This window comes from Balaenoptera acutorostrata, chromosome 15 (genome assembly GCF_949987535.1).
Source record: "Balaenoptera acutorostrata chromosome 15, mBalAcu1.1, whole genome shotgun sequence".
Classification (NCBI taxonomy): Eukaryota; Metazoa; Chordata; class Mammalia; order Artiodactyla; family Balaenopteridae; genus Balaenoptera; species Balaenoptera acutorostrata.
In genome coordinates, this window is record NC_080078.1 from 89,378,125 (window position 1) to 89,405,659 (window position 27,535).

General features: G+C 66.6%; 1 protein-coding gene across 6 annotated transcripts in view; it reads right to left on the reverse strand.

The window, feature by feature from the left end:
- Window positions 1–7,018: 7,018 nt before the first annotated feature.
- Window positions 7,019–27,535, reverse strand: part of KCNQ2 (potassium voltage-gated channel subfamily Q member 2) — a 48,030-nt gene continuing 27,513 nt past the window's right edge. The window contains exons 8-17 of one of the 6 annotated variants that reach the window (XM_057530097.1): window positions 27,246–27,340; window positions 26,115–26,144; window positions 23,000–23,068; window positions 22,081–22,110; window positions 14,012–14,235; window positions 13,523–13,631; window positions 12,986–13,117; window positions 10,866–10,973; window positions 8,224–8,347; window positions 7,019–7,756 (exon numbers count right to left, since the gene is read on the reverse strand). In XM_057530097.1, the coding sequence (XP_057386080.1) occupies window positions 7,025–7,756; window positions 8,224–8,347; window positions 10,866–10,973; window positions 12,986–13,117; window positions 13,523–13,631; window positions 14,012–14,235; window positions 22,081–22,110; window positions 23,000–23,068; window positions 26,115–26,144; window positions 27,246–27,340 (1,653 nt within the window). In that variant the 3' untranslated portion in view covers window positions 7,019–7,024. Of the gene's footprint in view, window positions 7,757–8,223; window positions 8,348–10,865; window positions 10,974–12,985; window positions 13,118–13,522; window positions 13,632–14,011; window positions 14,236–17,648; window positions 17,703–22,080; window positions 22,111–22,999; window positions 23,069–26,114; window positions 26,145–27,245; window positions 27,341–27,535 lie in introns of all 6 variants that reach the window. The other 5 variants (XM_057530093.1, XM_057530092.1, XM_057530096.1 and 2 more) reach the window with 5 other exon arrangements.

Sequence of the window (27,535 nt, forward strand, 5' to 3'; positions counted from 1 at the left end):
GTGGCATCTGGACGCGGCGGCCCTGGGGCCCAGGAAGGGCCAGAGGGGGCGTCCTTCCTGGAGGGGCTTAGAGGCGGGCAGCGGCCTAGCACCCCTGGGGGTTGGCATTCCCCGCCAGCCTCCCACCAGCACGCCCCTGCCCGCCACGTGTCCTGTCACTCCGTGACCACAGCCCCGTCTGATGTCCCCGGGCCAGCGCTCACATGCTGGATCCCCTGCCCCGTTCACCCGTGGGCACTCAGAGGCGCCCAACGAGCTCATCAGCCATCTGGGAATGCACCACGGCGGGGGGGACATCATCTCCCTGCCCCCAGGCAGGTGGAAGGGGCAGGACATGGCGGGCGTGGTGGGGAGATTTCAGGATGGGAGAGGGGCCAGCGGACGAGACGTGCCCAAGTGGCCCTGTGGCAGCAGGCACCCATCATGCCCCTGGGCCAGCACCTCTGGGAGGGAGAGCTCAGCCTCCCGGGTCTGCCATGACGCCTCATCTCTGGAACCCTCCGCCCTTTGGCTCTAGCAGACGGGCAAGGACGTGGCAGGACCCTGGTTGGTGCTCCGGGTGGACAGAGGTGAACCCAGCAGACGCCCCCGGGCCTGCAGGCAGGAGCCCGGCTGCACCAGGAGCCCAGCTCTCCCCAAGGACGCCCAGCCCAGAACTTTCTGGAAGCCTTGCAGCCCAGAGGCCTCTGGTGGGTGGCCTGGGCCTGCCAGGCCCCTCCCTAACCCCCTGCCACAGGCCAGGTTGCCTGGGAAGAGGCTGCGGGGCAGCAGTCCAGGCCCGGTCACTGCCTCTCAGGGTCCTGTCCTGCCGAGCTGCTCTTCCCACTCAGCTGACCCCCGGGAGGCCCGGGGAGGGGGCCAGTGGGGTGGAAAGTTCCAGAAGGCAGTGGGCAGCAGAGTTACACACACACAGAGGCTCAGCTCACTGCCGCGTCTCAGACCCACCCGCAGCCGGGCCCTCGCTGCAGCCCTCCTGGTGGGAGATGGGATGGCCTCGCCCACCACCCTCCAGCCCCTCCCCCCGCTGGAGAGAAGGTATGGGTGCATGACCGAGCAGGTGCCACGCCCAGCAGGAGGGGCTCCGAGGACATCGGAGCCCAGGCCGGGCACCAGCAGCGAGTTCTGGGTCTCCACCCACCGTGCAGACCCACGTGCGCGGAGCCCATGCCCGAGAACAGGGCCCCGCACACGGGCACCCACCCACCATTTCCTGAGGGCCCCAAGCTGGAAGGTCCGGTGCCAGGGCCCCTGCCGTCCCAGTGGTGGAGAGAAGGGCCAGGTGGGGAGCGCGACGGACTCAGGCCCCAGGCCCAGCTCCGTGAGCGTGGGTTTCTGTTGTGTAAGCCACTGGCTTGTGGTCCTTCATTAAGGATCTCAGCAGTGCCCAGCGCCCTCACCCTGGAGGGCAGAACCCTGCGTGAGCCCTGCCACAGGCCAGCAGCCCCGAGACGCAAGGAAAGAGACCACACACTGTCCAGGTTGAATCACTGTGTTTTACTAAGTGCACAGGTCCACTGGGCATCCGAACTCGTCCCCGTGGCGGTAGAGCTTTCCAGAACTTTCCACATGCGTCCCTGCCACCAGATTCCACACCTACAGTCCCCCAGCAGACCCGCGCTGGGCCCTCCTGGCGGCACAAGTGTCAACCTGACAGTGAGTGGAGTGAGAATCTCGGCTGGTCCATAGAAAACTAGAGTTCTTTCCCTGGGCGTCTGTCCCTAGAAAACGGACGGCGCACACGTCACCTGTCACGGGGCGGGGTGTGACACATCCAGGAGAAGAGGCCCGGCTGTGCTGCAGGGACTTGAGTGAGACGGTGCTCATCAGTACCGAAGGCATCATGACATATTCTTTGGAGCATGAACATGAACAAAAGTGCAAAGACAGCCAAAGCAACAGCGCAGATGGGGGGCTGCAGCCGCCTTGGGGCCGGAGGGCGATGGCTGTGAGGACGGCGTGGGATGGGGGCACAGGGACCCCCGGGCGGGGGGGTGGGCTGGGCCCCTGCAGGAGTGATGCCGTGAGGCCCGCCGCCCACTCTGCACTTGCTATGGACGTGGTCCTGCAGACCCTGAACGGAGATAGGCAGCGGGGTCCTGTGTTGGTGCCTGGAGGAGGCCAAGGGGGCAGGGGGCGACCTTGGTGAATTTTCATCAACGTGCATTAAGGCAACAACTTCATGAAACCCAGTCAGAGCTGGACGTGCGGCGTTTGGCAAAGTCCACGCACCCACCTAGAAACCCCAGGACCGAGGACCACCCCCAGGAGGGTCCCCTCCTCTCCTGGCACCTGATCTGCCCGTCCCGAGGGTATCTCTGGACAGGGCCATCCAGCCACCCCTCTGTTGGGCGGGGGCACCCATGCAAGTGTCCAGGACAAGAGACCACCCAACTCCTCCTCTGACCCAGAGGGGTCTCTCCCCCGTGGAGCATCTCTTTCTCACACTCTCTACCGGCTTCATAAGCTCCCCTCCTTCCAGCGTCCCCTCCTCTGGCGTCTGCCGCCAGCCCCCACCCCTCACAAGACGGCAGAATCCAGCCAACTGTGGGCCCCACTCAGGCGGGGCAGGTCCCAGGGACTACAGTATCCGGGCCTGGGCAGCAGCTCTCCCAGATCCCTTGGAGAGAAGGCAGGCATGAGCCCCTGATCCCAGCACACCGCCTCCTTCAGGAAGCCCTCCCTAGTTGTCTCTCCCACTTGGCACTTGGTGGCGAGCGGCCCCACTGGAGCCTGCCCCGGGGGCAGGAACGCAGGAGGCAGCTGTCCTGGGACAGCCACGCAGGCTCCCCTGGGCACCACAAGCAGGCAGCCCAGCCCCGCGTGGCCTCACCCAGCACCCCTGCCCCACACCGAACATCCGTATATCCAAGCAGGCGGCCTGGAGGTCTGCTCAGGGGTCTCAGAGAGCAGGGCTGTCCACACCACTGCTGAGGGCAGCTGAGGACCACGCGGGACAGCGCTGGCCAGGGAAGGGAGTGTTTGATTGGGAACCAGTGTGCACTGGGGATTACGGGGTCACGAAGCCCCTCCTGTTGCTCAGAACTCCCCGGGCGCGAGGCGCACCAAACCCTCCAGGTGGGTCCTCACTGCCAGACCGGCCCTCTTCACACCTTGTTTATTCAAGGGTCTGGCATGGGGGCAGAACCGATCTTGACTTTGCAGCAGGAAATCCGGGCCAGATGCCTCCACGAGCGCCCAGCACCTTCTTTACATTTGGGGCTGGGGCGAATGCGAAACAGTACAAACAGGGTTCTTACGGAGGCCTCCCCGCAGCCTCCACCTTTCAGGGCTTCGGAAGCATCCAGAGACGTCCCAGCGCCTCGTTCTGTCCACAAACAGCATGGACGGGGGGGTCTGCCTCACGGGGCGGGGAGCAGGAGAAAGCAGGACGCTTTCCCCTCTCTCTCCCGTGTTTACGTCTCAGATCAGTGACCACCGGGGCACAAGCCCAGGGAACGGAGAAGTTAAAAACAAACCAACGTGTGAAAGCTGTGAGGAACTGCCTAGCCGGTGCCTCTGCTCCGGGCTGGACGTGGTGATTACAGGTCAGTTGCTGGCTCTTCGTTCTAACCAGGGGGCCCCTCGTGATGTGGGCTCACAGGCAAGTACCCCCAAAGGAGGGTGGGGCCGCTGTGGTCTCCCATGGGGAAGCGCCAGGCAGGCAGGCCCGGAAGGGAGGTCCCTCCATCCTCCAGGAGAGCCACAGCTCACGCTGTCACGCGGACAGAAGAAGGGGATGTTGGACCGGAGAAGGGAGAGGGTCCCGGGGCCGGGCCACATGGCGAAGGAGGGCAGAGGGAGGCGCCAGAGCCCCCGCGTCACAGCTGGACGCCCACGGATGCCAGGACCTCCTTGGCCCAGCCAAGCTATCTTGGCCTCTGGCTGACCCGACAACCTGGACGGCCTCCAGGGCAGCTGAGGAGGAGGAGGGGGCAGGTGGGACCTGGATGGGCTCGAGTGGACAGTCTCCGGTGCTGCCCAGAGGCCTGGGACAGCTGGAACCCCGACCCAGGGGTCAACGTCCCAGGACCGTCTGCAACTCCAGAGTCGTTCATTCCTCTGACTTAAAGCAGGCAGAGGCACAGAACCAGACGAGGTGTCTGTGCACGTGGGTGTGTATGAGTGTGTGTGCGTGGGGGTGTGTGCACGTGTGGCGGGGGGGTGAGAATGCGTGTGCATGACTCTGTGTGCCGGCATGTGTGCATGCGTGAGTGCTGCACATTCACAGGCGTGAGTGTGAGCACAGGCGTGTGTCAGGGGCTGGGGGGCGGTGCGTGCTCTAGTAACTAAAACGCTTGTCCTGGGAAACGTTTGCCACACCTGCTGAGGAGCAGGGCGGGTCCTCAGGCACAGTCACACACGCGCGCCCAGGAAGCACGCTGACTTCCCAAAGTGCCCAGCCTCTTTCCTTCTACACCTCCTGAAGGTGGGGACCCCGGGGCAGTGGACAGACGCCGGGAGGGTCACGCACTGCTTGGGCTGGGGTCTGGGGGCCCCTGAGAAGGAGTCTCTACCCCATCATCTCCCAAAACTGCACCCCCAAACCGTCCCTCAAGCGGAGACATGAGTCTCCTGTCTTCCAAGGGGCCGGGATTTCAGAGAGGAGACGTCACAGCCCCCTTGCTAAGTGCAGCACATCGACAGTCTAGCCTCAACCCCTCCTGCCGCAACCTCGGAGACCCTCCCAGCAGTGGCCTTGGTGCCCGCGTCTGGCTCAGCAGCTCTGGGGACAAGAGGGATGTCTGGGCTGGCACCTCCCATCACCAGGGGCCCACGGCACAGGGAGCGTGTGGGACAGGACACGAAACTCTCTCCAGTGGCCAACGGCCCCTCCTAGTAGGGCCGGGCACCCACGCCCACCAAGATCCAACAGGGGAGGGTCCCTGCTGCTGGCAGCCTGAATCTGACTCTCCCAGGGCCAGAGAGCAGGGACTGGGGCTGGGCAGGAAGTGGACGTGCTTGGCCCAGGGGCCTCCCTCTCCCGCAGCAGGAGGGCGAAGGGGGCTCAGACCTCACGCAGAGGAGCGGCCGCTTGCCGGGGCCCCTTCACGCCAGCCACACCAAGCACCCGCATGTCCACGCTGGGAGGGGCTCTTCTCACCACTGAGGGTCTGAGGTGGAGACACATTGCCTTCGAGAACAAGAGGGGGCAGAGCGGACACGCCGGGCAGAGGGGGCTGGGGGGCCACGTGGAAGGTTCCACGCCCAACTCCTCCCGGGAGGCCGGAAGAGGGGGGGGCGGAGCAGACACGCCGGGTGGACAGGGCCAGGGCGGCCGCAGGGAAGGTTCCACGCCCAACCCCTCCCGGGAGGCCGGAAGAGAGGGGTGTCCTCATGCTGAGGCCCTGAGCACAGACCACGGTTTCCGACTCCGAGCCTGGGTCCTCCTGCACTGGGCCCAGCCTACCCTCCAGCCGCCTGGCCAGCAGCCCCCGCAGAGAGGTGCACTCGGGTGGGACCCTGGGTGCCCCGGCGAGGGCGGGGGCCACGCGCAGAGGCTACTGCAGACACTGCTCCCCAGAGATCTCAGAGCGTCAGGACCCTGACAGCCAGGGGCACGTGATGCTGCTTTCAAAGTCCTTCCCAGAGAGCAAGCGGATCCCCTCACCAACCAGGACGGACACACGCATGCTGAGGAGACAGTGAGGTTCTCCCTGAACCTCGTGTTTCGGGGCAAGTCGCTGTGTGGGGGGCTCAGCGGGCCCAGCCCTGGTGTACAGGTCACTGCCCCAGAGGGCGCTAGGGGCCCAGGCTTGCTGTTCCGTCACCCCAAATGCCAGAGGCCCCCGTGCACTGACAGCTGGGGGCCTTGGACGGGGTCCGCTCCGCCTCCTGGGGTTGGAATCCCAGCTCAAAGCTGCTGCCCCACAGACCCCGGTGCCCGGGACAGGAATGATGGGGGCCACTGCTTCCCAGGATACAGGGTGGGGATGGGCGTCTCTGACCCCAAGACGCCAAGAGGTCACAGCCAAGGGGCCGGTCAGTGGAGGGGAGCAGGTGGGGGACGGTGAGCTCTGTGGGGACAGGAGAGACACCTACAAGACAGCACTGCCTTCGTCTCTGGGCGGCGCAGGTTGCGCTACTGAAGATGTCCCCGATGGCTGCGGCACTGTCCAGCCCGGGCCCCATCAGGGGCCGATGGGGGGCAGGCAAGGCAGGGTCCCCAGAGGAGGACAGCGTGCACGCCTGCTCACCACGACCCGCCTGGCCCAGGGCCCCAGAGCACAAGGCCAGCCTGGGGCAGCGCCCCGGCTGCCCAGCACCTCTCCCCGCAGGCAGGTCCGTATCACAGGGCTGGCCACAGCCTGGTGACCAGCACCCGGCCGGGGCAGAGGGGAGAGGACACGGGGCACACCCGCCATCCTCCACATCTGGAAGGGACCCCAAGAACCCCCTTCCAGGAGCCTGTGGGGCGGGCCCCTCCCCCCAGGAGCCGAGTTCAGGAGGCCTGAAGGTTGCTCTGCTCTGGGGTGGTCCCAAGCCCCGCCACCCTGCCCCCTCCAGGCCAGGGTACTGGACTCGGGGCGGCTCCCATCACAGGACACTCAGAACCCACGGGAAAGAGGGCGACACTGACCAGCAGCTCTGGGCGGGCACCCAAGACAGATGGGGCAGGACAGGAACGGGGGGCGGAGACAAGCCACACCCGAGGGGCCAGCCAGCGCCCACCCAGGCCTCAAGGCCGCTGAGCCTCACGAGACAGGCCTGCCCCTCGCTGCCACCCTCACCCGGCCCTGCTCCCAGCCCACGCCCCGACCCAGCCGCCAGGGGCCCGTCCTCAGCCTCGACCCCGGCCTCCGTCACGCGCAGGCCAACAGTCTGCAGAGTCTGCAGAGCGGGCACGGCCAGCCTGGCGGCCCCTCGCTGGAAAAGAACGTCTGCCGACCTTCAGCGCGAGAGGCCTAGGGCGCGCCTGCCCAGCACCCCACACGGGCGCCCGCGCCGCGTCACTCTAGGCAAAGGGCCCCAGAGGGTCCGCCTCGAGACCGGGAGGCCAGGAGTCGGGGCAGGCCGGTGGGCGGCCTCACTTCCGGGGCCCGGCCCAGCCCATGTCGCCGAAGGGGCCCTCGCCCGTGGCAGAGCGCGGCGGGGGCCCGCACGGGGTGCAGAGGTCCGAGTCCGTGTCCGACTCGCCCTCCGCAATGTAGGGCCTGACTTTGGCACACGGTGCGACGGCGGCGTAGCAGCTGCCGAGGGCATCCAGGTTCTCCTTGGACTGGGAGATACTGAAGCCGCTGAAGGAGCGCTCGAGCTCCTCGTGGTCCACGGACGGGATGGAGATGGACGTGTCGCTGTCCCGCAGGGCGCCCTCGTGGGGCCTGCAGGCCGGGGCGTCCTCCGACCTCAGGAACTCCGTGCTGGCCCGGTGGCCCCCGCTGTAGGCGGACAGGGACCGCTCGTGGGCGGGTGGCGGCGGGATGCGCACCAGCGAGCCGTGGTCCCCCACGGGTGAGGTGCCGTGGCCCTGGCGCGGGTGGCACTGCTGCTGCCACGAGGTGGAGGGCGGGCACTGGGCGGGCGGCGCGGCTGGGGGTGCCGAGAAGTTCTTCTGGCCCATGGAGCTGGCAGAGCGGATGAGCTTGATGATGCAGCCGTTCCTGCCGCCGTGGTCCCGGCTGTCCTCGGGGCTGTGGTATGGCGGCGCCGGCTCTGGCTCCTTGGCCCCGAAGTAGGCCTCGGTCTCCGTCGGGGGGATGCCCATGCGCTGCGTGTAGATGTTCACCAGGAAATCCAGCTTCTTCTCCATGGACAGGACCTGCAGGAGGGGCTGCTGGGCCATGCTGGGCTGCTCCCCGGAGGGGGGGGCCCTGGGTGCTCCCCGGAGGGTGGGGAAACTGGGCTTCTCCCCGGAGTGGGGGGCGGCCCAGGATGTTTCCCACAGAGGTGCAGAGGCAATGGAGGGCAGACCCCCCCCCCCACAGCAGCTCAGCCTCTGACCCCACCCGTCAGTGTGTGTGGCCTCAGGAGACTTCAAAGCATGGACCCTCCTGCTTGTCTGGGCCGCCCTGTGTCCGCTGTGGGTTCACCCCTTAGAGCAAACTCCACAGAGGGAAAGAACTGGCCATTCCTTTCCTCAGCTCCCGTCAGGGAAGTGCCCCAGGCCCGGGGGGGGGCGCTCCTGGGGGCCCAGGGCCCCAAAACAGCAGCCCTCCCTCCCCCCAAAACTCAAGCTCCCTCCCACCGTGTCTGTGCCGACGCCCCAGGACCCCCAGCCTCTCCCACCTGCTTCTCCACCTTCCCCAGCCGTCCCATCATGCTGGGGTCCTCAGGCAGCTCCGCCTCAGCCGGGCCCTTGCCTCGGTCTTTGTCTGCTATCGCCGGGCCACGCCCCACAATTTGGTCCACTCTGCCGGGAAGAGACCCCGTCCCCAGCGTGAGTTCAGGTGGGATCGGCGGAGCCCGTGGACCTCTCCTCCTGGGCCAGGCCGCAGCCGCCAGATCCAGGCTCCGGGCTGAGTCCAGAGCCGACCGGGGGGCAGCGAGGAACCAGGACAGATGGACCCTGGGCGCCTGGTCCTTGTCCTGCTCTCCACCGCCCCCGGGGCCTGTCCCCCGACCATTCCATTCCAGTGGGGCTGGCACATTACCAAGGGGTAAAGAGAAGGGAGTTGGGGCCAAGCACCCCTCAGCTCCCCCGCCCCCACCCCCGAGCTCTGCTCCTGGATAACGTGCCACTGCGGCCCCTGCCCACCCGGGGTCTGGAGGGGACGGAGTTAAACGTCTGCAGCGGGAACCACAGAAGCAGGGGGGGCGTGAGGACTTCGCGCCATGCGCCAGACGGGGGAGGGGACACAGACCAACACAGGAAACCACAACGCACAACCGGAGGAGGGGACAGACAGAGCCACTGGCAACCAGAGAGGGGGTCCATGTGTGCTCGTGCGTGGGCACGTGTGTGCTGACCATGCGTGCCTGTGCGTGCACTTGTGTGTGTGTGGGCCTGTGTGTGCGCACGCACGTGGGAGATGCAGAACGCAGCTGAGGTGACCTCAAACGAGGCCATCGATCACGAGTGCCAACAAGAGGGGAAGGAGGCCTCCTTCAGGGACGGGGGCTTCTGCTTGACCCATGCGGCGTCCCCTGTCCCCTGTGCTGAACAGGAAGGGCCACTGAGGGGCTCGGAAGGGACCTTGGGAGTAGCAGCGTGGGCGCCCGACACTCTGAGCCCCAGAAGTGCAGCCACGTGGACGCTGGGCAAAGGCACCAGGGCCAGGGTGCAGCTGGGCGGGACGGCCACCCGGGCACAGGCCACACAGCCCCGCCGCTTCTCTGGAGCTTCACGCATGAAGTGTGCCGCCCAAGCTCCCGAGTGGGGAGGGGCACCGGCTCCTACCCCCCCCAGGCAGCGCCACGGGGGCTGCCGGCCTGCTCGGCTGCCGTCCTCACCCACAGGGCCGCCCTAACTGCCTGTCGGGGCTCAGGGTGGTCTGTCCTTTCTGTCACAAGAAGCAGGAGGGGATCAGGCTTGCGTCGGCCACGGGGCGTCATGCTTGATCATGCGGTGGCAGGGCGGACGTGGGGCCCTCGGGCTCCACGCAGACGCCAGTGGGGGCAGAGCGGGAGGAGGGTTCTCTGGTGTTCCAGGCGTCTACACAGTCCAGGCACGGGCACACAGCACCTTCACCCCTGCCACATGACGGGCCGCCCTCCTGGCCGCTCCCCTGGGAGCCTTGGCCCAGGGTCGGCCTGGAGCTGCCCCCGGTGGGTCTTCCGTGGAGCCTGTGCCACCCCCCCCCAACCCCAGGCCTCAGGCTGAGGAGTCGGGCTTAACCCCTGTCCTTCTGGCTCCTTCTCTGTGGGCATCTGGCTGCAGTGGTCCGGGAGGCCTGCGGGGTTCCAAGGGCTGGCAGGGCCTTCCCAGCCCGTGGCTCTGAACGCCCAGCCCCTGTGCCCTGCAGCAATGCCCAGGAGGGTGGGCTTCTGTCTCAGGGTACAGCTTCCTTGGGGCTGGAGGACACGGGCAGAGCGGGGGACGCGGCAAACACTGTCTGGGCTGCCCTGCTCCCCCGGAAATTCCTTTCTCGTGGGAGAGCCGCCAGGCTGAGATGCCCAGCACACACTGACCTTCGGCCTCACGCAAGACACCCTGGCACACAGGGGTCAGGCAGCCCCAGTCGCTCCAATGGCCCAGCTGCCAGCATCCCTGCCGGCCTCCGGGACGCCCCTGAGCCCCTCTGCCAGCTCGGCCGGGCGTGTCTGCCCTCACCCCACATCCTTGCCCTGGGCTCTGCTCTCCCAGACCTGCCGGGGGGGCGGGTCACAGCCATCATCTCCATAGTCCAGGGGAGCAGGAAGGCTCCGAAGTCTGAATTCATCACCAAAGAGCCTGCTTCTGCTGACTCACCACCTCACTGCCCGTCCCCAACTCTGCCCGTTGGCTGGGACCGTCTTCTTCAATAACCCTGACCATGGTGAAAACTGGAAAGAGAGCCACCAAAGCTCTGGGGACTCCCCGGGGGCTGGGCTCCCGCCAGGACCCTCTCAGTCCACACAGTAGCCCAGGTCGACCCACCGGCAGGTGGTGGCAGGGGTCTGGGTCGGTGCTGGGGCAGGGCCCCACGTCTGAACACACCTGATCCTTGGGGGGCTGCCGCCCTCTTCTGCCCAGGGAGCCCCCACCCCCCGCGGACGCCACACAGGTGTCGGTGGAAAGGAGCCCCCCGACAGCCTCCGCAGGACCCCGCCAAGAGGAGCAGCTCAAGGGCACCCCACCCAGCCCGCCAGGGCCTGCAGAGGACGTCGTTTTGTCAGGGACAGAGAAAGAGCCCCTCCGTCCCGCGGAGCAGAGCGGGTGCTGCCGTCGTGTGGCTGGAGCGAAGGGGGCTGGCCATTCCAGAGACAGGCGGGACGCTCGGCATCCTGACCTAGGTGAGTACTGGGGTGACTCTCTCGGAGGGGCCGTGGGTCCTTTGGTGGGGTACTTCTTGTGCCGGGGAGTTGAAGGGGGTGGGGGGCCCACAATCATATCTATCCTGGCGAGTAAACAAGAAAAGAGACACCAGGAAAATGCATCGTGAAGCAACATGAAAGGGGAGGCAGCCGGAAACTTGCAGAGACAGAATGCACGACCCGCTGAGAGCAGCCGTGACCTTTCTTACAAACGGGACGCAGGGACACCGCGCTCCCGTGACCTCAGATGTGGTCAAGCGAGTACTGTGGGAGGCCACGAGCTCGCGGTGCCCCGTCTGCCCGGGCAAGGACACGTGGCAGCTGGCAGCAAAGTGCCAAAGGGCCCCGGGAAAGACACCAAGGCCCTGCCAGCAAGCGACAGACGTCTGGCTCCCGCGGGGGTCGGTTTGTCTCGTCTGTTTTCCAGACAGAAAGGGAGGGAGAGGGGACGGTCTAGGACAGAAGAGCCTCCTGAACAAACACCGCTGCCGTGAGCGGAGGCGGGCCAGCCGTCGAGACCCGGGGCGGCCTCTCACGCACACACGTGTGCTCACACCTGCACACACACGTGGACACATGCACGTTCACACACATGTACACACCCGCAAGTTTGCACGCACGGGCACACGTTTACATACTCATGTATACACGTGCACGCTCTCACACGTTATTTACATGTGCACAACTGCACGCACGTTTGCGCAGACACACAGGTCTACTCGATGCTCCAGGAGGACGCTGGGCAGTGGGCCTCCCGGCTTGAGCCTGGGGACAGGAAGGGGTTGTCCCCTGGCCTCACCCAACGGGAGCAGCTGGAGGCCCAGAGGGGCCCCTCCCCTGGGACGCTGAGCAGGACGGGGAGACGCCACCTGCCACGGGGCCGGGATCTGGGCTGACCCCCAGGACTGCCCCCACCATCCAGGCCCCCCACGGCCAGGGCCCAGGCTTCGGGGCCAGAGAACTGGCAGCCGCCTCACTGCAGGGGCCCTGGCCGGGAGGGCTTGACCAGCGGGAAGGTGGGGTCCGTTCCGGGAGAGACCCACGGCAGCCACGGGCCTCCTCACGGGCACCAGACACACGTGTGTGCGCCCGCCCGTCTGTGTATGGATGGCGCGTGCCTGTGAGCACACACGTACTAGGCGTGCGTGTGTCGGTCCTACAGGACACACACGTGAGCACAAGCCTTAGAGCACGGCTGTGTGTGTGCACATGCGTGCTGGCACGCCTGGGCATGTGGGAGCGGACATGGGTCTGCGTGTGTGCACGTCCTGGGTCCTTGCTGAGTCTGTACACATGTGTGTACAGCTGACTCCTGGGTGAGCAAGCCAGTGCTCACGTGGGGCCAGAGGTGGCAGCGCCAGCGTGTGCCCGGCCACGGCCCGCCAGGCACACGTCCAGCCCCACTGCCTGCTCCGGCCGTAGGACTCCCTCTGTGCGGTGGGGAGGGGGGACCAGCCCGTCTGTTCTGGAGGAAGAGGTGCCACGTGGCCTAACTGCTGCCTGAGGGGCCCACGGAAACCTGCACCTTCACCTCTCAACAGAACTAACTTCTCTCCCCAACACACACGGGTACACATGGGCAACGTACGTGCAGGGACACACGACACACATGGCACAGACACGCGCATGCACCCACACGTTTGCCAAAACGTGTTGCACCCGTGTACACACATGCACATGCATGCACTTGTACACATACACGTGTGTACACACATGTGCACCTGAGGCCTGAACATGTGCAAGCACACACGTGCATTCACACATGTGCATATGCACGCTCGTGTGTGCGCACAACACATACACGCTTGCCCATCGCAGCACAGGCAGGAGAGAAGAGAGAGACAACAGAAAGGTTAAAATCAGACCACACAAGCACATGGCAGAAAGCCCACGCGGGGCCGGCGTGGGGCCGGAGAGGAAGGGCCCAGATGTGGCAGCTAGCAGGGCCGGCCGCTGCATCCACAGCGCGTCGCCGCCCCACCTCTGGCAGGAGTGTGCAGCTGCGCCGCGCCCGTCCCCAGCCCGCACCCAGCTTTGGCCCAGAGGACCCAGCTCCCCGCCCCCGGGGCCAGGCAGGCAGGGGAGGTGCTCTTGCCTGGACTGCAGGTTTTTGATGCGGGACAGCATGTCCAAGTGGCCAGCCGAGTACTGCTCAATCACGTCCATCACATCGTAGGGCCGTAGGCTCTCCTTGAACTTGCGCTTGGACACCAGGAACCGCATGACGCTGGAGGGGGTGGTCAGGAGGCTGTGAGCCCTGGGCAGAGACCACCGAAGGCAGCCCCCCACCGTCCACCTGCCTTGGGCCGCCCAGCATCTCCGAGAATGTCTGCTGGATGACTTGGCCCTGTCATCTGGGCCACCCACCTGTCTCGTACCCCAGCCACCCTTGGGCCCACTGTGCAGAGGACCCTTGTCCACCCGGGAACCCCTGTGCAGTGGCAGCTCCCAGCCGTCCACTAACAGCCTTGGGCACCCGGCACCTGGGACAGCAGGTGCCTTGCGAGCCACGGGGGCCGGACTGAAGGGGTGTCAGCCGTGAGGCATCCCTCCCGAGCGCGTGCCCTCACTCCGGCCCCCCAGGGCCCCGCGTCTGTGGACGGCTCTGCAAGGGTGCCCGCCGGGTCCTCACCACACGGCCCGGATGCTGACTTTGAGGCCCGGGGTCAGATCCTCCGTCACAAACTCGCAGTTGCAGCTCTTGTTGTCGTCCACAATGTCCTCCCCTGGGAGACTTGCTTCTGGGTGGAAGGACACAGCCCGTGAGGGGCCGGGCCACCCCCGGGATGGAGGGGGCCTAGTGCTCCGGCCCCGCAGCGCACGCGTGTCCGAGGGGACCTCCGCCGGGCACACCCACACTCCAGCCCGCCCCCCGTCCTGCTTTCCCAGCCTGCTCCCCTCCACTGTGCACAGACAGAAGGACAAAGCGGGCTACGTGCACACAGAGTACTCGGGGAACGTCAGCCGTAAAAGCAGCGACGCACCGGCACCAGCTCCACGGGTGAGCCTGGAAAACACGGAGCTCGGCGAGCAGAGCCCGACGCGGGAGGGCAAGCACGTGTGGTCCCATCGCATGGAGCTCCGGGACAGCAAACCCCCACTCGAGGGCTGCCCGACCTACCTTCCGAGTTCTGCCGGGAAGCGGCGCCCCTGGCCCGGAAGGCCTGCCGTGCGCGGCCGCGCTCCCCGAAGCTCCAGCTCTTGGGCACCTTGCTCGGACTGTCCTCCAGGCTCTGGTCGGCGCTGGGCGACCGCCGGACGGTCTGGGCCTGAGGGGACCCCTTGCCCTTGGCAGCCACGCCGCGGGGGCTGGAGAAGACACGGTCTTTCAAACTGACCTTCTGACTGCTCCCGCGAGAACCGACAGACGGACAGACACACAGAAAGACAGCAAGAGAGGTCACTCTGCAAAGAACACTCGCTCCCGCTGGCTCCTGGCGGGTGGACGGGGTGCCCTGGCCGTGGGATGGAGCACGGGCCGGGGCGGGAGGGTCGCTAGGGTGAGCGGGGACAGGTCAGCTCCACCACAGGCCCCCCGGGGCCCGCTCAGCGCTCAGCCTGGCCGGGGAGTGGTCAGTGGACTCTGAAATCACCTTCAGCTACCACCAAAAGGTGCCTGAGACCTCGCTACACTGTCAGCCAGGACTCCCTCTTCAAACGCCCTGGGCGATGACGGCTGTTCCCTGGGCACCTCCTGAGGGCCCCCGGCCACTCCAGCAGTTACCGTGCCTGCCCCTCCAGCCCCGCAACTGCCCCGGGTCAGGACGGTGAGGTCTGCAGCTGACCCCCGGGCCCCTCGGCAGAACCTCAGGGAGCTGCCTGGCGAAACAGGTCGGGGAGAGGGGGAGCACGGAGGGCCAGGGTGTGCCCACCTCCCCTCCACCCAGGGCGGCACAGGCTCCACCCCCACCAGGACACGTCCGGGCACAGAACGTCCACACTTCCGGAGGGATGATACGGGCGCCGGCCAAGCCCCGGCCCGAGGCCGCAGAGAGGGGGCAACCACGGCCGTCCAGCCACAGCCCCGTGAGGGCCTTCGGGCCTTGTTGCCCCGTCTCCCGGTAACCATGGAGACGGGTCTGACACCCCGCGTTTGTTGCTTCTAACACCCTCCAGGCAGCAGGCAGGAGACAAGGACGGTCTCTGGTCAGGGTGAGGTCAGGCCCGGGGCCAGGCGGCCACTCATTTCCTCCCGTGGACAGTTTCCACCATCTGCCCAGGAGGAGAGCGAGGCCCCCATGAACCGTGGACCCACTCACGCGACCACGCTCAGGGGCCACACTCAGAACCGCCCGAGGGGCCTCTGCGCTGCCCTGGGGCCTGGGACCAGCCCGCAGGGGTGCCTGGCAGGGCCTCTGCTGTCGCTGGGAAGCCGCCACCACCAGCTAATCCCTCAGACAGCGCCAGCCCCACCGCAGATGGCCCAGGTCAGCTGCTTCCATCGGCCCGAGGGGGACCCACAGCAGAGACACGTCGTCAGACGGCGCAGAAGTGACCCCCCATGGGCAAGAGCCAGCCCGCACGCGGCGGCCCAGGTCGGTGCCCCCGCCCCGCGCCCCCCGGCAGCTAAGGCCGTCTGCGCTAGTTCTCGGGCCCGAGGCACGGAGCTCACTCAGAGGGATGGCTCCTCCAGAGACCCTGGGTGTCCCGTGTCCCCGTGAACACAGGAGCCGGGGTGTCTGCTTGCTCAGGACGCTGGCCCCAAGCCTGTCACCGCTGCGCCCGGCACGAGGCCAAGACAGGGCTGGGGGACCGAGGGGCAGCCAGAGCCAGGCTATGGGGGCTGCTATGAAGATAACCCTCCCCTTCCTTCGTTCCCGAAGGAGACCACCACGGTCTCCTTCACGGGAGACCGTGAAACAAGGGCCCCACCAAGCCAGGACTGCTGGGGACCCCCGCTGGACCTGCTGTCCCGTGCACAACAGGGACCCCCAGAACTCGGGCCCACGCAGCTGACCGCGATGACAGAGCCTTGCCTGGCCTTGGCCCGGCCCTGCGTCCCCGGCTCTCAGCCTGCTCAGAGCGGGGGGGGGTGCCCTGCTGGAGGAGGCCACAGATGGCTGTCTGGACTTCCATGGTCATCACAGCTCAGGGCTCCCAGGCACGCAGCCCCCAGACACCCCACGCCTGCCTCAACTCCAGATGCCTGACCGCCGACGGTCCTGCAGGTGTTGAGAGAGACCCTCCCTCACCTCACAAGCCAAGGACAGAAGCACACGCAGGATGGGGCCCCGGCAGCCTGCCCCCAGGGAAGGAGCACAAGGCCAGCCCACCCTCCAAGTGAGGGGGCATTTACACGGGGCCAGGGGGCAAGCTCAGGACGGTCTGGGAGAGAAAGCGAGGCCCAGCCTCTCCTCCGCTGCCTGCCACCCTCCCCAGGGCAAAACTCCCAACAAGTGAAGCCAGCCATCAACAGGGACAGGCGAGCGGGGGCCCCGGCTGAGCTCGGCTGCACCCTGGTCTGCACGGCTGGCTGGGGCCCAGCTCAGCGGGGAAGGAGCCGGCATCCAGAGAGAACCGCCCGGCCCACAGCTGGACTGCGGATGCCCAGGGAAGGCGGGGGTGGTGGGGGGATGAAGTGACGTCCGTGAGACGCACACAGCAGGGCCAAGTGAGGCCTGGGCTCCTGGTCCGGCCGTGGGCACCTCTGGCCCTTCTGGTTCCCAAGCAGCCTGAGCACAGCCCCAGACCCGACTGGCCAGCCTGTGGCCAGAAGCACCCTGGACACCAGCTCTGGGCAAGCAGGACGACTTCTGCCGGGGCCCCAGATCTCCCCTCCTGGGGCTGCAAAAGCCTCCCCCACGGTGCCCTACGTTGGGAACACGCAGGCAGCACGGGCAGGTGGGGGCAGGCGACCCTCCGGGCCCCTCTCGAGGGCGAGAAGGATTCAGAGCATGCACGGATGCAGGTGTGCAAGCATGCCGCCGCCCTGGAGCCCCGACCCTGCTGCCCGGCCCCTCCCCATGCCCGCCGCTCGGCACCCCTGCTTCCAGGGCCATCACGGACCACATGCACACGATGACCGGTGAGTGCAGCTGCCAGCACCTGCAGGGCCGCACAGGGCAGGGAGGGGCGGGCAGGAGGGGGCCCCAGAGCAAGCAAGGGGACAGACGCTTCCACACCCCCGAGAGCAAAGAGGGGACAGAGAGAGGAAACGTGCCGGCAGTCAGGGAGCCCACGGGGCAAAGATCGGGCGGCCTTTCACCGACCCGCTTCCAGCCTGCCCTAAACCAGGCCTGCACGTGGGAGGAGGAGCCGTGGACCTCTGGCTTTGCGGTGTGTCTGGTGTGCCAGGACCGCGGGGAGCGGGCACACACACGACAGAGCTGCCTCCCGGCGGGCGGGCGGGCTCCGGGTAGAGGGCAGCGGCCCTCCCGTGCGTAGTAGAGGTGCTAGATGGATGAGCCGTGGAGCAAAGGCTCGCGGGAGAGCAATCAGGCCCCTGAAGGCGCCCTTTCTGGTTTTCAGAGCCCCTGGCCGGCCCCCCTCCTGCTTGGAGCACAGCATCGTTTGGCATGGGGAGGAGAAGGGGTCAGCTCCACGGCCACCGTCACCCAGGCGGTCGTCTGGAGTCAGAGGGGGCCGAGGGCTCCACCAAGGGGCCGGGAGGCGAGCTGCCAATCAGAATCGGGGCCTGGGGGGCCGGGCGGGCGCCAGCCTCTCCCTGGCGTATCTAGAACCTCTAATAGGCAGAGTGCTTGGAGCGGGAGGGGGCAAGAGCCGTGCAGCAATGGCCGCCCGAGCGGCGTGTCTGGTACCTAGCGCGTCCTGGGCAGCATCCACACAGGGGCTCTGTGCGCCGTCTGCCTTTACTGGAAATGAGGAGAGGACAGTTAGTCCCGGGGGCGCCGGCGGCCGGACGCGACCAGAGGGAGCCCGGGCCGCGCGCGCGGGCAGGAGGCGCAGGGACACGAGGCCCCGGCCCCCCGGGGCGGCTCTGTGCTCAAGCCGCACCCGCTACAGAGATCGCGTCTCAGCGAGAAGAACGAGGGAGCCGCGCGTAAAGTCCTCCGCCGGCCTGGAAAAAAAGTGGTCCCTATTTTTGGAGAAAAAAAAAAAATTCCCTGTTTTTTCCTCCAAAAATACCTTTTCCTTCCAGCGTCAGTTTGGGGCCACATCTTTGAAAAGATGTATTATTTTTTTGCTACGTTCATGCCAACAACAACAAAAAATAATACATGGGCTGAGGCTGTGCTGGTTCCAGAGGGCCAGGATCCCAGAAAGCTCACGTTTTCAGAGGAAAAACGTGCAAGTCTGGCTGCACAAACCAACCCAGCCAGCGGCCCGATCCGAAATGGCCTCGGTTTACCCAGAAGGCAGCAGTTGCCCCTCCCTGGAGGGGAGCTAAGGAGAAGGGGGCTTGGGGCTCCTGGACGTGAAAGGGCCGCCAAGGTCGGACCTGGGGTGAAGTCCACCCCGTGCTGAGGGCAGAGACGGACCTGCGGGCGGCTCTTCAGGAAACGCTGCCCGTGGTCACCCTGCCCAAGCACCTCCCCAAAGGGCCAAGACTCAGCACTGCACTAGAACCTGAAAACTTTTAAGCAAAAATGAAAAGAACCAGCAAGAACTTCAAGAAACCCTTCACTTCCCTGGGGCCTCGCTCTCTGCCCCCACCTTTGTAGCTGTTGCTGCTGAGACAGTGGTTCTCAAACTCTGTACCTGAGGAACCCAGACGCGGCCAACGGTCTTGACCCACAAGTGTTCAGTGTCCACACGTTCACTTAAACACCGACGGCACCTGCCAGTGTCCGGACAAGGATCTCCCCGCTAAACGCCGGCAAGCCAAGGTCAAGTTTCCTCGAGGAACCCTCGCTCGGCTGGCCCGGCCTCGCCCTCCGCGGAGCCCCCTGCGAGCGTGCGTGCCTCCCCAGCGGGACCTTCCCCAGTCACTTCGGGTTGTAGGACAAAACTAACCAGAGGTCGACCCCGGGCGGAGGGAGCTGGGGTCCAGCTGTCCACCGAGCGCACCCACACAGGGGCAGACCTCCCCAGCACTTGGACCCCCCCGCCCAGCAGGGGCCCCTCAAATTCAGGGCAAACATGCTCTTCCAGGGTGCACCCCCGAGGCAGCCACGGTCCCACTAGGGCCTGCAGGACAGATAAGGACCCTAAAGACCAGGACCCCCATGGCCAGCTCCCCCCAGGGGTCCCCAGGCCTGCACACAGGACCCGCCCCGCCCCACCTGGAGGCTCCTCCCCTGGGAAAGAGGACCAAGCGGGGCGGCGTCTTTGCCCTCCGCCTTGACCAGCTTTGCTGCCTTCAAAACTCCCAGCAGGGGCTTCCCTGGTGGCGCAGTGGTTGGGAGTCTGCCTGCCGATGCAGGGGACGCGGGTTCGAGCCCTGGTCTGGGAGGATCCCGCGTGCCGCGGAGCGGCTGGGCCCGTGAGCCACAGCTACTGAGCCTGCGCTCCGCAACAAGAGAGGCCGCGATGGTGAGAGGCCCGCGCACCGCGATGGGGAGTGGCTCCCGCTCGCTGCAGCTGGAGAGGGCCCTCGCACAGCAACGAAGGCCCAGCACAGCCAGAAATAAATAAATAAATAAATAAATTTAAAAAAAAAAAAAAACTCCCAGCAGTCGCCTGCCCACAGCCCAGCACCGCCAAACCCACCGTCTCCTAGGCGACCGCCCCACGCCTGGCTCCCAAGCACACGAGACCGGGGAAAGGCTCTCTAACCGCAGTGACTATCTTTAATGTTAACGAAAATATAAACAGTCTCACATGGCCAGCAGCTCCTGCATGAGACAGCGCAGCCTGAGAGCGGGACAAGAGCGGGGGGAGGTGGGCTGCTGGTGGCCTGGCCCCCCCGAGCACTGCCCCTCCGCTTCGGGGGGGTGAGGAGCCCCAACTCCAGCCCGTTGCCTCTGGGTTCCAGGCTGGTGCTGGGGTTTCCTGCCCACAGCAGCCAAGTGGAGCTTCACCCCATCGGAACTGCCGGCAGGCAAGCCCGGGGGGCCCGGGCTCGAGAGGGTGGAAGAGGCGCCCACGGACACTCACCAAGACCAGACTGGACAGACACGCACCCGAACACGGCACACTACCCCCCGCGACGAAGAGGGGGGCCACAGGACAGGGGCAAAGCGGCTGGGGCACAGGGGTTCCTCCAGGCACGGGAGGGGCGGGGGCAGTCAGAAATGGGGTGGGTCAAAGGGCAGGTCAGAGCCACACCCAGAGCAGCACAGCCCGAGACCCCCGCCTGCCCCGCCCCCAGCCCCACGCCTTAGTCTGACGCCCACACAGCCACAGGGCGCGTCCCCATCCTGAGCCAGGACCGGGGGTCTCACGGCAGCTGAGGGAGGGTCCCTGCGTCCACCCCGTCCACCTGCGCTTTACGGGACAGGGTCCCCTCACCAGGCAGCCCAGGGACAGGCCCACCCTGCCGTGGGTCCAGTGGCAGGATCATTTCCTGCAGCCCTGCTGTGCACTGGGTGCTACAAAGGGGCTCATGGCTGCTCCAGTCAGGGAACAGAAATGCCACCTGTTACCTGGCTGACAGGTGTGCATCCAGAAGAGGCAGGCCCTCTGTCCCAGGGCCTCAGCCCGGGGCCCCCAGGGGAAGCCGCTGGGTCACAGGCAGGGACACACGGACACAAGGGGAGGGAGGGAGGAGCAGGAAGCGGGGGGGCGGGGGGGTAGCCACAGAACGTGCCGGAGAGCCGGGGGGCTCCCGCGTATCCTCACCTTGAGTCCTGCTTTCAGGGTCAGCCACCTCATCCCCAAAGACAGAGCAGACGTGAAAGGGGCCCGAGAAGGGCAGTGACATGATTAAAGGCACTTGGGGGGCAGGCAAGATTTTCCAGATTGGGGGAGGGAGGGCAGGAGAGGAGAGAGAGAGAGAGAGAGGCTGAGACGAAAATTGTCGGGAGAGGAGATAAAGCAGGGCGACGAGCACAGGAAGCCGCGTCAGGCCAGAGGGGCCGGACGGGTGGGCGGGCCGCGCTGAGGGCCAGAGAGGCGCCCACCCTGGCAGAGCCAAGGGCAGCCGCGCCGCCCCCCCGGCCTCAGGGTCCCGGGGCTCCCGGAAGGGGCAGATGGCAGCACCGACAGGATCCCACAAAGCACGCGAGGCCCTGCTGCACGCCCCTCCCAGCCCGCCCTGACCACAGCCCCACGTCGGGCCCGCCTCGCTCCCAGCCTGCCCAGGTCACTGCCTGGGCCGAACCCACTCTGGTCCAGGTCTGCCGCTCTTCGGGCTGCTTCCGGGCAAAAGCGCTGCCCACCTTTCCAAGCCTAGGCCCCAGCTGACATCCCCCTCTGGGGGCTTGGGGGTGGGGACACGTGCCCCCTTCCGATGGACGCCGAGGGTGGGCTCAGCCCAACGCCTCCCCAACCGGGCAGCCAGCCGAGCCGCCTTTGATCCCGGAGGGCACTAATGTGGGCAGGCAGCATCTCTGGCCCACGGCCTCGGGGACAGGGCTCCCTCCGCAGGTGTAGACGGGGCGCCGGGGGACCCTGAGCTCAGAGGTACACAGCGATACACGGACGGGCTGGAGGTCACCAACTTGAACGTTGTGAATTGATCTGGATTTTTTTCTCAACACTAGGAAAACAGCAGGGTGCTATCGTCCCTCCTCTGCCCCCAGCAGAAGTCATCCCTGGGAGTCCCCGTTCGGGGTCCCAGTCTCGAACTCGCCTAAAGCAAACAGAACCGCAGGGGCCTGGACAGACCCAGGGAGGGGGAGACCGGTCCTCACCGAGGGGTTGTGAAGCAGGGCAGGAGACCCTGCCCCAAAGGGGACCCTCTCCCACTCCTCCAGAACCTTCCACAAACAAAGACCTGACAGGGGTGATGCGAAGACCCCTCCTCAGAGCTGCCCCTCCTCTCACCGTCTGACCCTGACCTGCAATGTCGGGGGGACACCCCGTGGGAGTGTCCACCTGGGTCGCCCTCAGCTCAGAACAGCCCAGGCCCTGTGCTGGAGCTGGTAGGACTGCTCCCCCAGAAGCCCCCCACGTCCGGTCCGAGGGGCTACAGTCACGGGAGGGCAGGAGCTGCCCCTCAGCTGCCGAGCAGGCCCGGGGCCTGGGAGGGGGCGTGGACCCAGGAAGCGTGATTTAAGGGCCCACATCGCCAGCAGGCAGGGGTCCACCCTCAGCAGCACACAGGAGCATGCACAGCCGCGAGGCAGCCCGCGCTCCCCGAGGACACACAGGGCAGGCGCGGAGGCAGCGGGAGAAGGTGGCACTGACCTTGGGGATGGCTCCGGCTGGGGCTCCTTCCTGCAAACAGAAGCACAGGCCTGTTCGCGGCCGGCCTTCCGGGCCGACCCCGTGCAGAGCCCAGCTGACCCCCCCCCCACGCTCCCACAGGCCGGGGGCTGCGTGTGCGGGGGCAGGAACAGCCTGCCCACCCCGAGAGCCCCCTGGGGGCCGGAGGAGGCGGGTCCCAGGGGACAGGGAATCCGGAAGGGGTCACGAGAAGTTCTGAGGCTGCGGTTGCTACCGCCCCGTGTTTACGGACACGTGCTTTCATCAGAATCGCCGACATTAACAGACTTTCAGAGAGGAAGCTCCTCCACAGCCGACGCTCAGGACAGCTGAGGCCCTGCACTTCATCACACCCACGAAGACTTTTCCAGGTGAGGTCACGTTCACAGGTTCCAGGGCATGGATGTGTCTTTGCGGGGCAGGCGGGGGGGCACCATTCAACCCGCTCCAGCCGCTCCGCCCACTGAGAGCCCTTCCGTGTCGGCAAACAGGCCTGGTCACGGGCACCCTCCCCTGCCCTCTCCTGCGGCCCAGCCCGCCCCCTCCGCACGCCCCTCCCCGCGTCGAGCGCTCGAGGAGCCGCAGGGTTTGCGACCGGGCGAACCAGCAGGTGCCACCGCGTGTGTCCACCCGACGCTCCAGGGACATGCCGGGTCGGACTCTTCTTCCCGCCCGAGGCCAGAGCGCCGGCCTCCCGGCCCCACGTGGAGCTCCCCTCGCTGCGCCCACCCCGCAACCGGCCGCCCTCAGGATGGGAGCCGAGGCCGGGGTCAGCAAAAGCGGAAAACCACCAGCGTCTCCGGGTCCCACGGCAGCCCGGCCACCAGCATCCTGCAGCTGCCAGCGCCTTGCCAAGCCCCGGCCGCCAGCCCAGGCCGCCAGCCCAGGCGCCCCCGCTCACCTGAAGGTGAGTCCAGACTTGCTCTTGAGGTTTCGAAGCAGCTCTAGCTGGTTGAGCGGCGGGATCAGTCTGCGGCAGGAGGACAGGAGAGTGGGCCCCCGCCCGCCAGAGCCCCAGGGGCCCTCAGCCCAGCTCTCACGAGCACCCGCGTCTCACACGGGGACACGGGCTGTGGCCCGTCACAGGCAGAGAGGGGAGGAGCGCACGGCGGCGGCAGACCCCGGGGAGCCTGGGCCTCCACCTCTGGGGCTGGGCCACTGTCTTCATCTCTGGGCTCCCTCGCCCCGGGGGCCCCAGCCCTGGGAGTGCACGGGGCCCAGGCCATCGCTAGAGGGGATGCCCACGTGGAGCCGGCCCTGCAGGGAGGACGGGGGTCTCCCGCCCCTCCCCCTTCCCAATCCCTGAACACCCCCAGGGAAGCACAGTTGCAAACCCAGCCCCCAACATAGTGGGGCTCCCAGACCCCTCTCTGCAGAGCCACTCTCCCTGCCAAGGCTGAGCGGGGCCGAGGTCACAGGAAAGGACTGTGCCGGGCAGAGCCCACAGGGCTGCAAGCGGGCCTCCTGCACGGCTGGCCTGGCCCTGCTCCGAGCCCCTCCTCCCAGATGCACTCACACCTACCAGGACAGCCGCACACCAGGCCCGCCTGCCGGCCCAGCATTCAGTGCTGCGGACACCTTCCAGGGAGCCGAGAGGTGAACGGTCCCCCTGGGATGCCAGGCAGGGGTTTGTATACCTGGGAGGTTCCTGGGGAAGCCCAGGCCTCCCACCTCCAGCTGCAGGAGACTCACCCGAGACACAAGTCCCCACAATGTCTGGGGACACTTCTGTCCCCCACCCCATCCCACCCCACTCTCCACCCTCCTCGCGGATCCTGGCCACCTTCGGCCCTCACACAGCTTCCATGCCATCAGTGACCCTGTGTGTTTCCAGGCACTGGTCTCTCTTTCCTGACTCAGCCCCCACTTGCTGTGACAACTCCGCCTGCTCTCTGACACCCCTCCTACCCTGTGACACCCCACCTGCTCTGTGACACCCACTGTCTGTGACACCCCACCTGCCCTGTGACACCCGACCTGCTCGGTGACACCCCCACCTGCCCTGTGACATCCCCACCTGCCCTGTGACACCCCCCACTCAGCCCCAGCCCCCAAACCCAGTCCTGAGCCTCAGGCCTTCTTGACCCTGGGGACCCCTGTCCCTCCTGGGCACCCTCACCCGGTCCACAGCACCACCACCCGCCACACACACAGCCCTGGCTCCAGCCCTCACCCGCTCCTGTCCCCTCCCCCGTCCCCCCGTGTCCTCCCCTCCCTGGGTGCCCACCCTCCTCGTGTGATGCCCCTGCACCCACGGCCCCGCCCCACCCCGCCCACCTGCCAGTCCGGCTTTGCTCTGGTCCCTCCCGACGCCTCCTCTACCCAGCCACGCCCCCTAGCGCCCATGCGAGTGCCCCCTCCGCCAGGCCTGCCCCAGTCACTGCCATCTCCAGGACCCGCAGGGGCGGCCCCGCCCCTCTCTTCCTTCTGCAGCCCAAGCCCGGCCAGGCCTGGACCCTGGGAACGCTAGCCCTCTCTCTCCCCCTCCCCACTCCCCCTCCAGGTCTCTCCTGTCCTCGTAGGTCCTGACCAAGCAGGAGGCCTGCGCAGTCAGGTCGGCTCACGCCATGGGCGCAGCAGAGCCCCAGGACTGGACACCGGGACAGAGCTGGCCTCCCCATCCCCTTGGCCACCCACCACGGGGCCTGGAACAGAGACCCTGGGCGGCTGGCCCCACTCAGCCGCCACACACGCAGGTCCAGGGTAGGGGCACGCAGTTAGGACGCCATGCCTTGGACACACAGAGGCAGGGGACAGAACACGGACGGGCGGGGCCGCGGACAGGGACGTGCAGGCACCACACACGTGAGGGCCACGCCCACACAGCCCCAGTCGTGGAGGACGAGGCGGCAGCGGGCGATGGGAGTGGGGGACACATCGGGGGGCAGCCCCAGGAGCGAGCAGCGGCTAGTCTGGGGTCAGACGCCTCCGGAGGACGAGGCCAGCCCCCAGGCCCGGGGTGGGGATGGGGTGCTTCCACAGACGTCGGGGGATGGGGGGCTGCTGGAGAAGATGGACCGAGGGGCCCACCGGGTCTGGGAGGAGCCTGTCGGGCTCTGAAGCAGGGTCCCCCCAACTGCCCAGCAGCCTGGAGCCCCAGAGGTCCAGGGCCAGCAGACGGGAAGGATGCTGTGCCCACTGCCACCTCCGCCTCTGAGTGAAGCCCCTGGGGCCCGTGGCCAACGGTGAAAGGCAGGCAGCGCTGGGAGGAGATGCCGAGGGGTCAGGACCCTCCCGCCCCTGGAGCCTGGCCCTGCACTGCCCAGCACGGCACCCTCTTCCCTCCTGGGAGCGGAGGGGTCAACTTTCTCACACGGGTCCCACGCAGGGCGCCAGGGGAGGATGAGAGACCGCCCCCCGCGCGGGCTCTGCAGGGCGCAGCTCGGCGCCACCACTCTGAGGGGAAGGACAGGGCCTACAAAGGGACCTGGCCCCGGGCATGGGGGTCCTCGCGGAGCAGTTCAGCGCCCCCGTCTGGGCACGGGGCCCCAGACTGAAAGTGCAGCAGGAAGAGAGCCGTCCGGGGCAGACACGGTCAGTGGGGCCACACGGATGGACCGCAGGCCCCCTCCGCCCGGGGCCTCACGTCTCCCTCTCGCTGCAGTGAGAAGACTCGGGGCGGGGGGCGGATGCAGAGAGGGAGACCCCAAGCCCAGAGCTGCCTTCCAGGACCGGGGGCCGCTGGCTGGGGTGCCCCCGAGCTGGGATGGCTGATGCCCCATCTCCACCGCCTCTGCACTGGGAGTAAGTGGGGCCCGTGGGGCGAGACCCCAGCCACTGAGACAAGGCAGGAAGCAGGACAAGGAACGGAGGACACCTGGACAGACAGACCCAGCACGAGAAAGCAGCTGGTGGGGAGGGGGCGGTCGGGAGGGGGAGCCCGGGCAGCGAGGAGGGCGCACGTGGCCCCAGGCGGGGGCCACAGGCTGGGCGGGGTGGGCTCGGAGTGGCCCGGAACAGTCCCCAACAGAACAGAACCACACCACACCACACGCTTTCCGCCCATGCAGTCCTACCTGGAGGCCCCGTAGGTTTGAGTTTGCGAGCTTTTTCAAGTGTTTTCACACACACACACAAAGGGAAAGGAATGAAAGATTTTAAAAGAACGGGATAAGAAAAAGAAAATGAAAAAAAAATAGTCCAGGAAAGTGGGGGAAACAACAGAACAAAGAAAATTAGCACGAGGGTCAGTCCTGCCTCGGCCGGAGGGCTGAGGGTGCAGTGCCTTCAGCACTTCCGGGAAGCGGGTGGCGCCAGGCCCCCACCACCCCGAAGCTGAGCGCCCCCGAAAGTGCCAGCGGGACGGTGCTGGAGGAGGGAGCGGGCAGATCCTGAGAGAGGCAGGTGGCAGGTGGGGACCCGCAGGAGGACCCTGCCCCAGGGAGAGGGCTCCGTGGGTGGACACCCCCAGGGGCAGGTAAGGGGACTCCTCGGGCTGAGAGGCCCCAGGGCTCAGCGTCAGCCCCTAGCGGGGAGGGCGGGCTGGCAGGGCAGCGCCCAGCCCGGGGGCACCTGACCTGCATGGACGCTGGCCAGCCCTCGCCCTTCTCACCTCAGACCTCGTTCTAAGCCAGAGCCTGGCACAGACAAACCCCGGGGGGCAGAAGCAGTGCCTGGAAAGCCGCCTGCTGACCACGCAGCCCCCCAGGGAGGGCTCCCCGGCCCCCTCCTCTCCCCCTCAGGGCGCCTGGGGGTGTCTGTGCTTTGTCCTGTCGGGACCTCACTGTGGGGTCTGGGGTGCTCTCCTTCCTTGAGCAGAGACTCTTGCCCTCGCTGGGGGTCAGGGGGTCAAGGCTATCCTTTTGCTTTGAAACGCGGGGCCCCCTGGAGGGGCTGCGGTCCCCGGAACCAGCTGGCATTTACCTCTGCAAGCTCTGGGGGGCTGTCGTCACAAGGTTTACACACTACGCACCTGACAGCAAGGACACTAAGCAGGGGGCGGAATGAAGGTGAAAAATAAAAGCCGCAAACTATAAAACAGAGAACAAAATTAATAAAATAATCACGCACGATTCCTTTTTGAAAAGTGCATACATTTTAAAGAAAAAGAAACAAAAAATAATCAAAATGATGAACGACAACCGAAAATGGGGTTTAAGAACAAAGGGGGCTGCACACAGGCAGTGCTGGGGAGGTGCGGGAGGTACCTGTACATGGGGACGGTCACCGTGCGCTCATAGTACTGCCACGTGGAGTGCAGGTCCGTGCGTGACAGGTTGGTGGCGTAGAACCTCCAGGCGGACTGTGGGGAGGACAGGACGTCAGCTGGGCACTAATGGGCCCCACCAGCCTCCCCCAGGGCCTCGCCCCTGCACATCCCCGTGCACCCAGCGAGTCTGCAGGGAGCTTCGGTTCTTTCCTTCCATCTGTCCTACCTGACGCTTGGAAGCCGTCACCCGGCATCGTGGTCACCTTCCTTCCCTCCCCGGGGGACGGG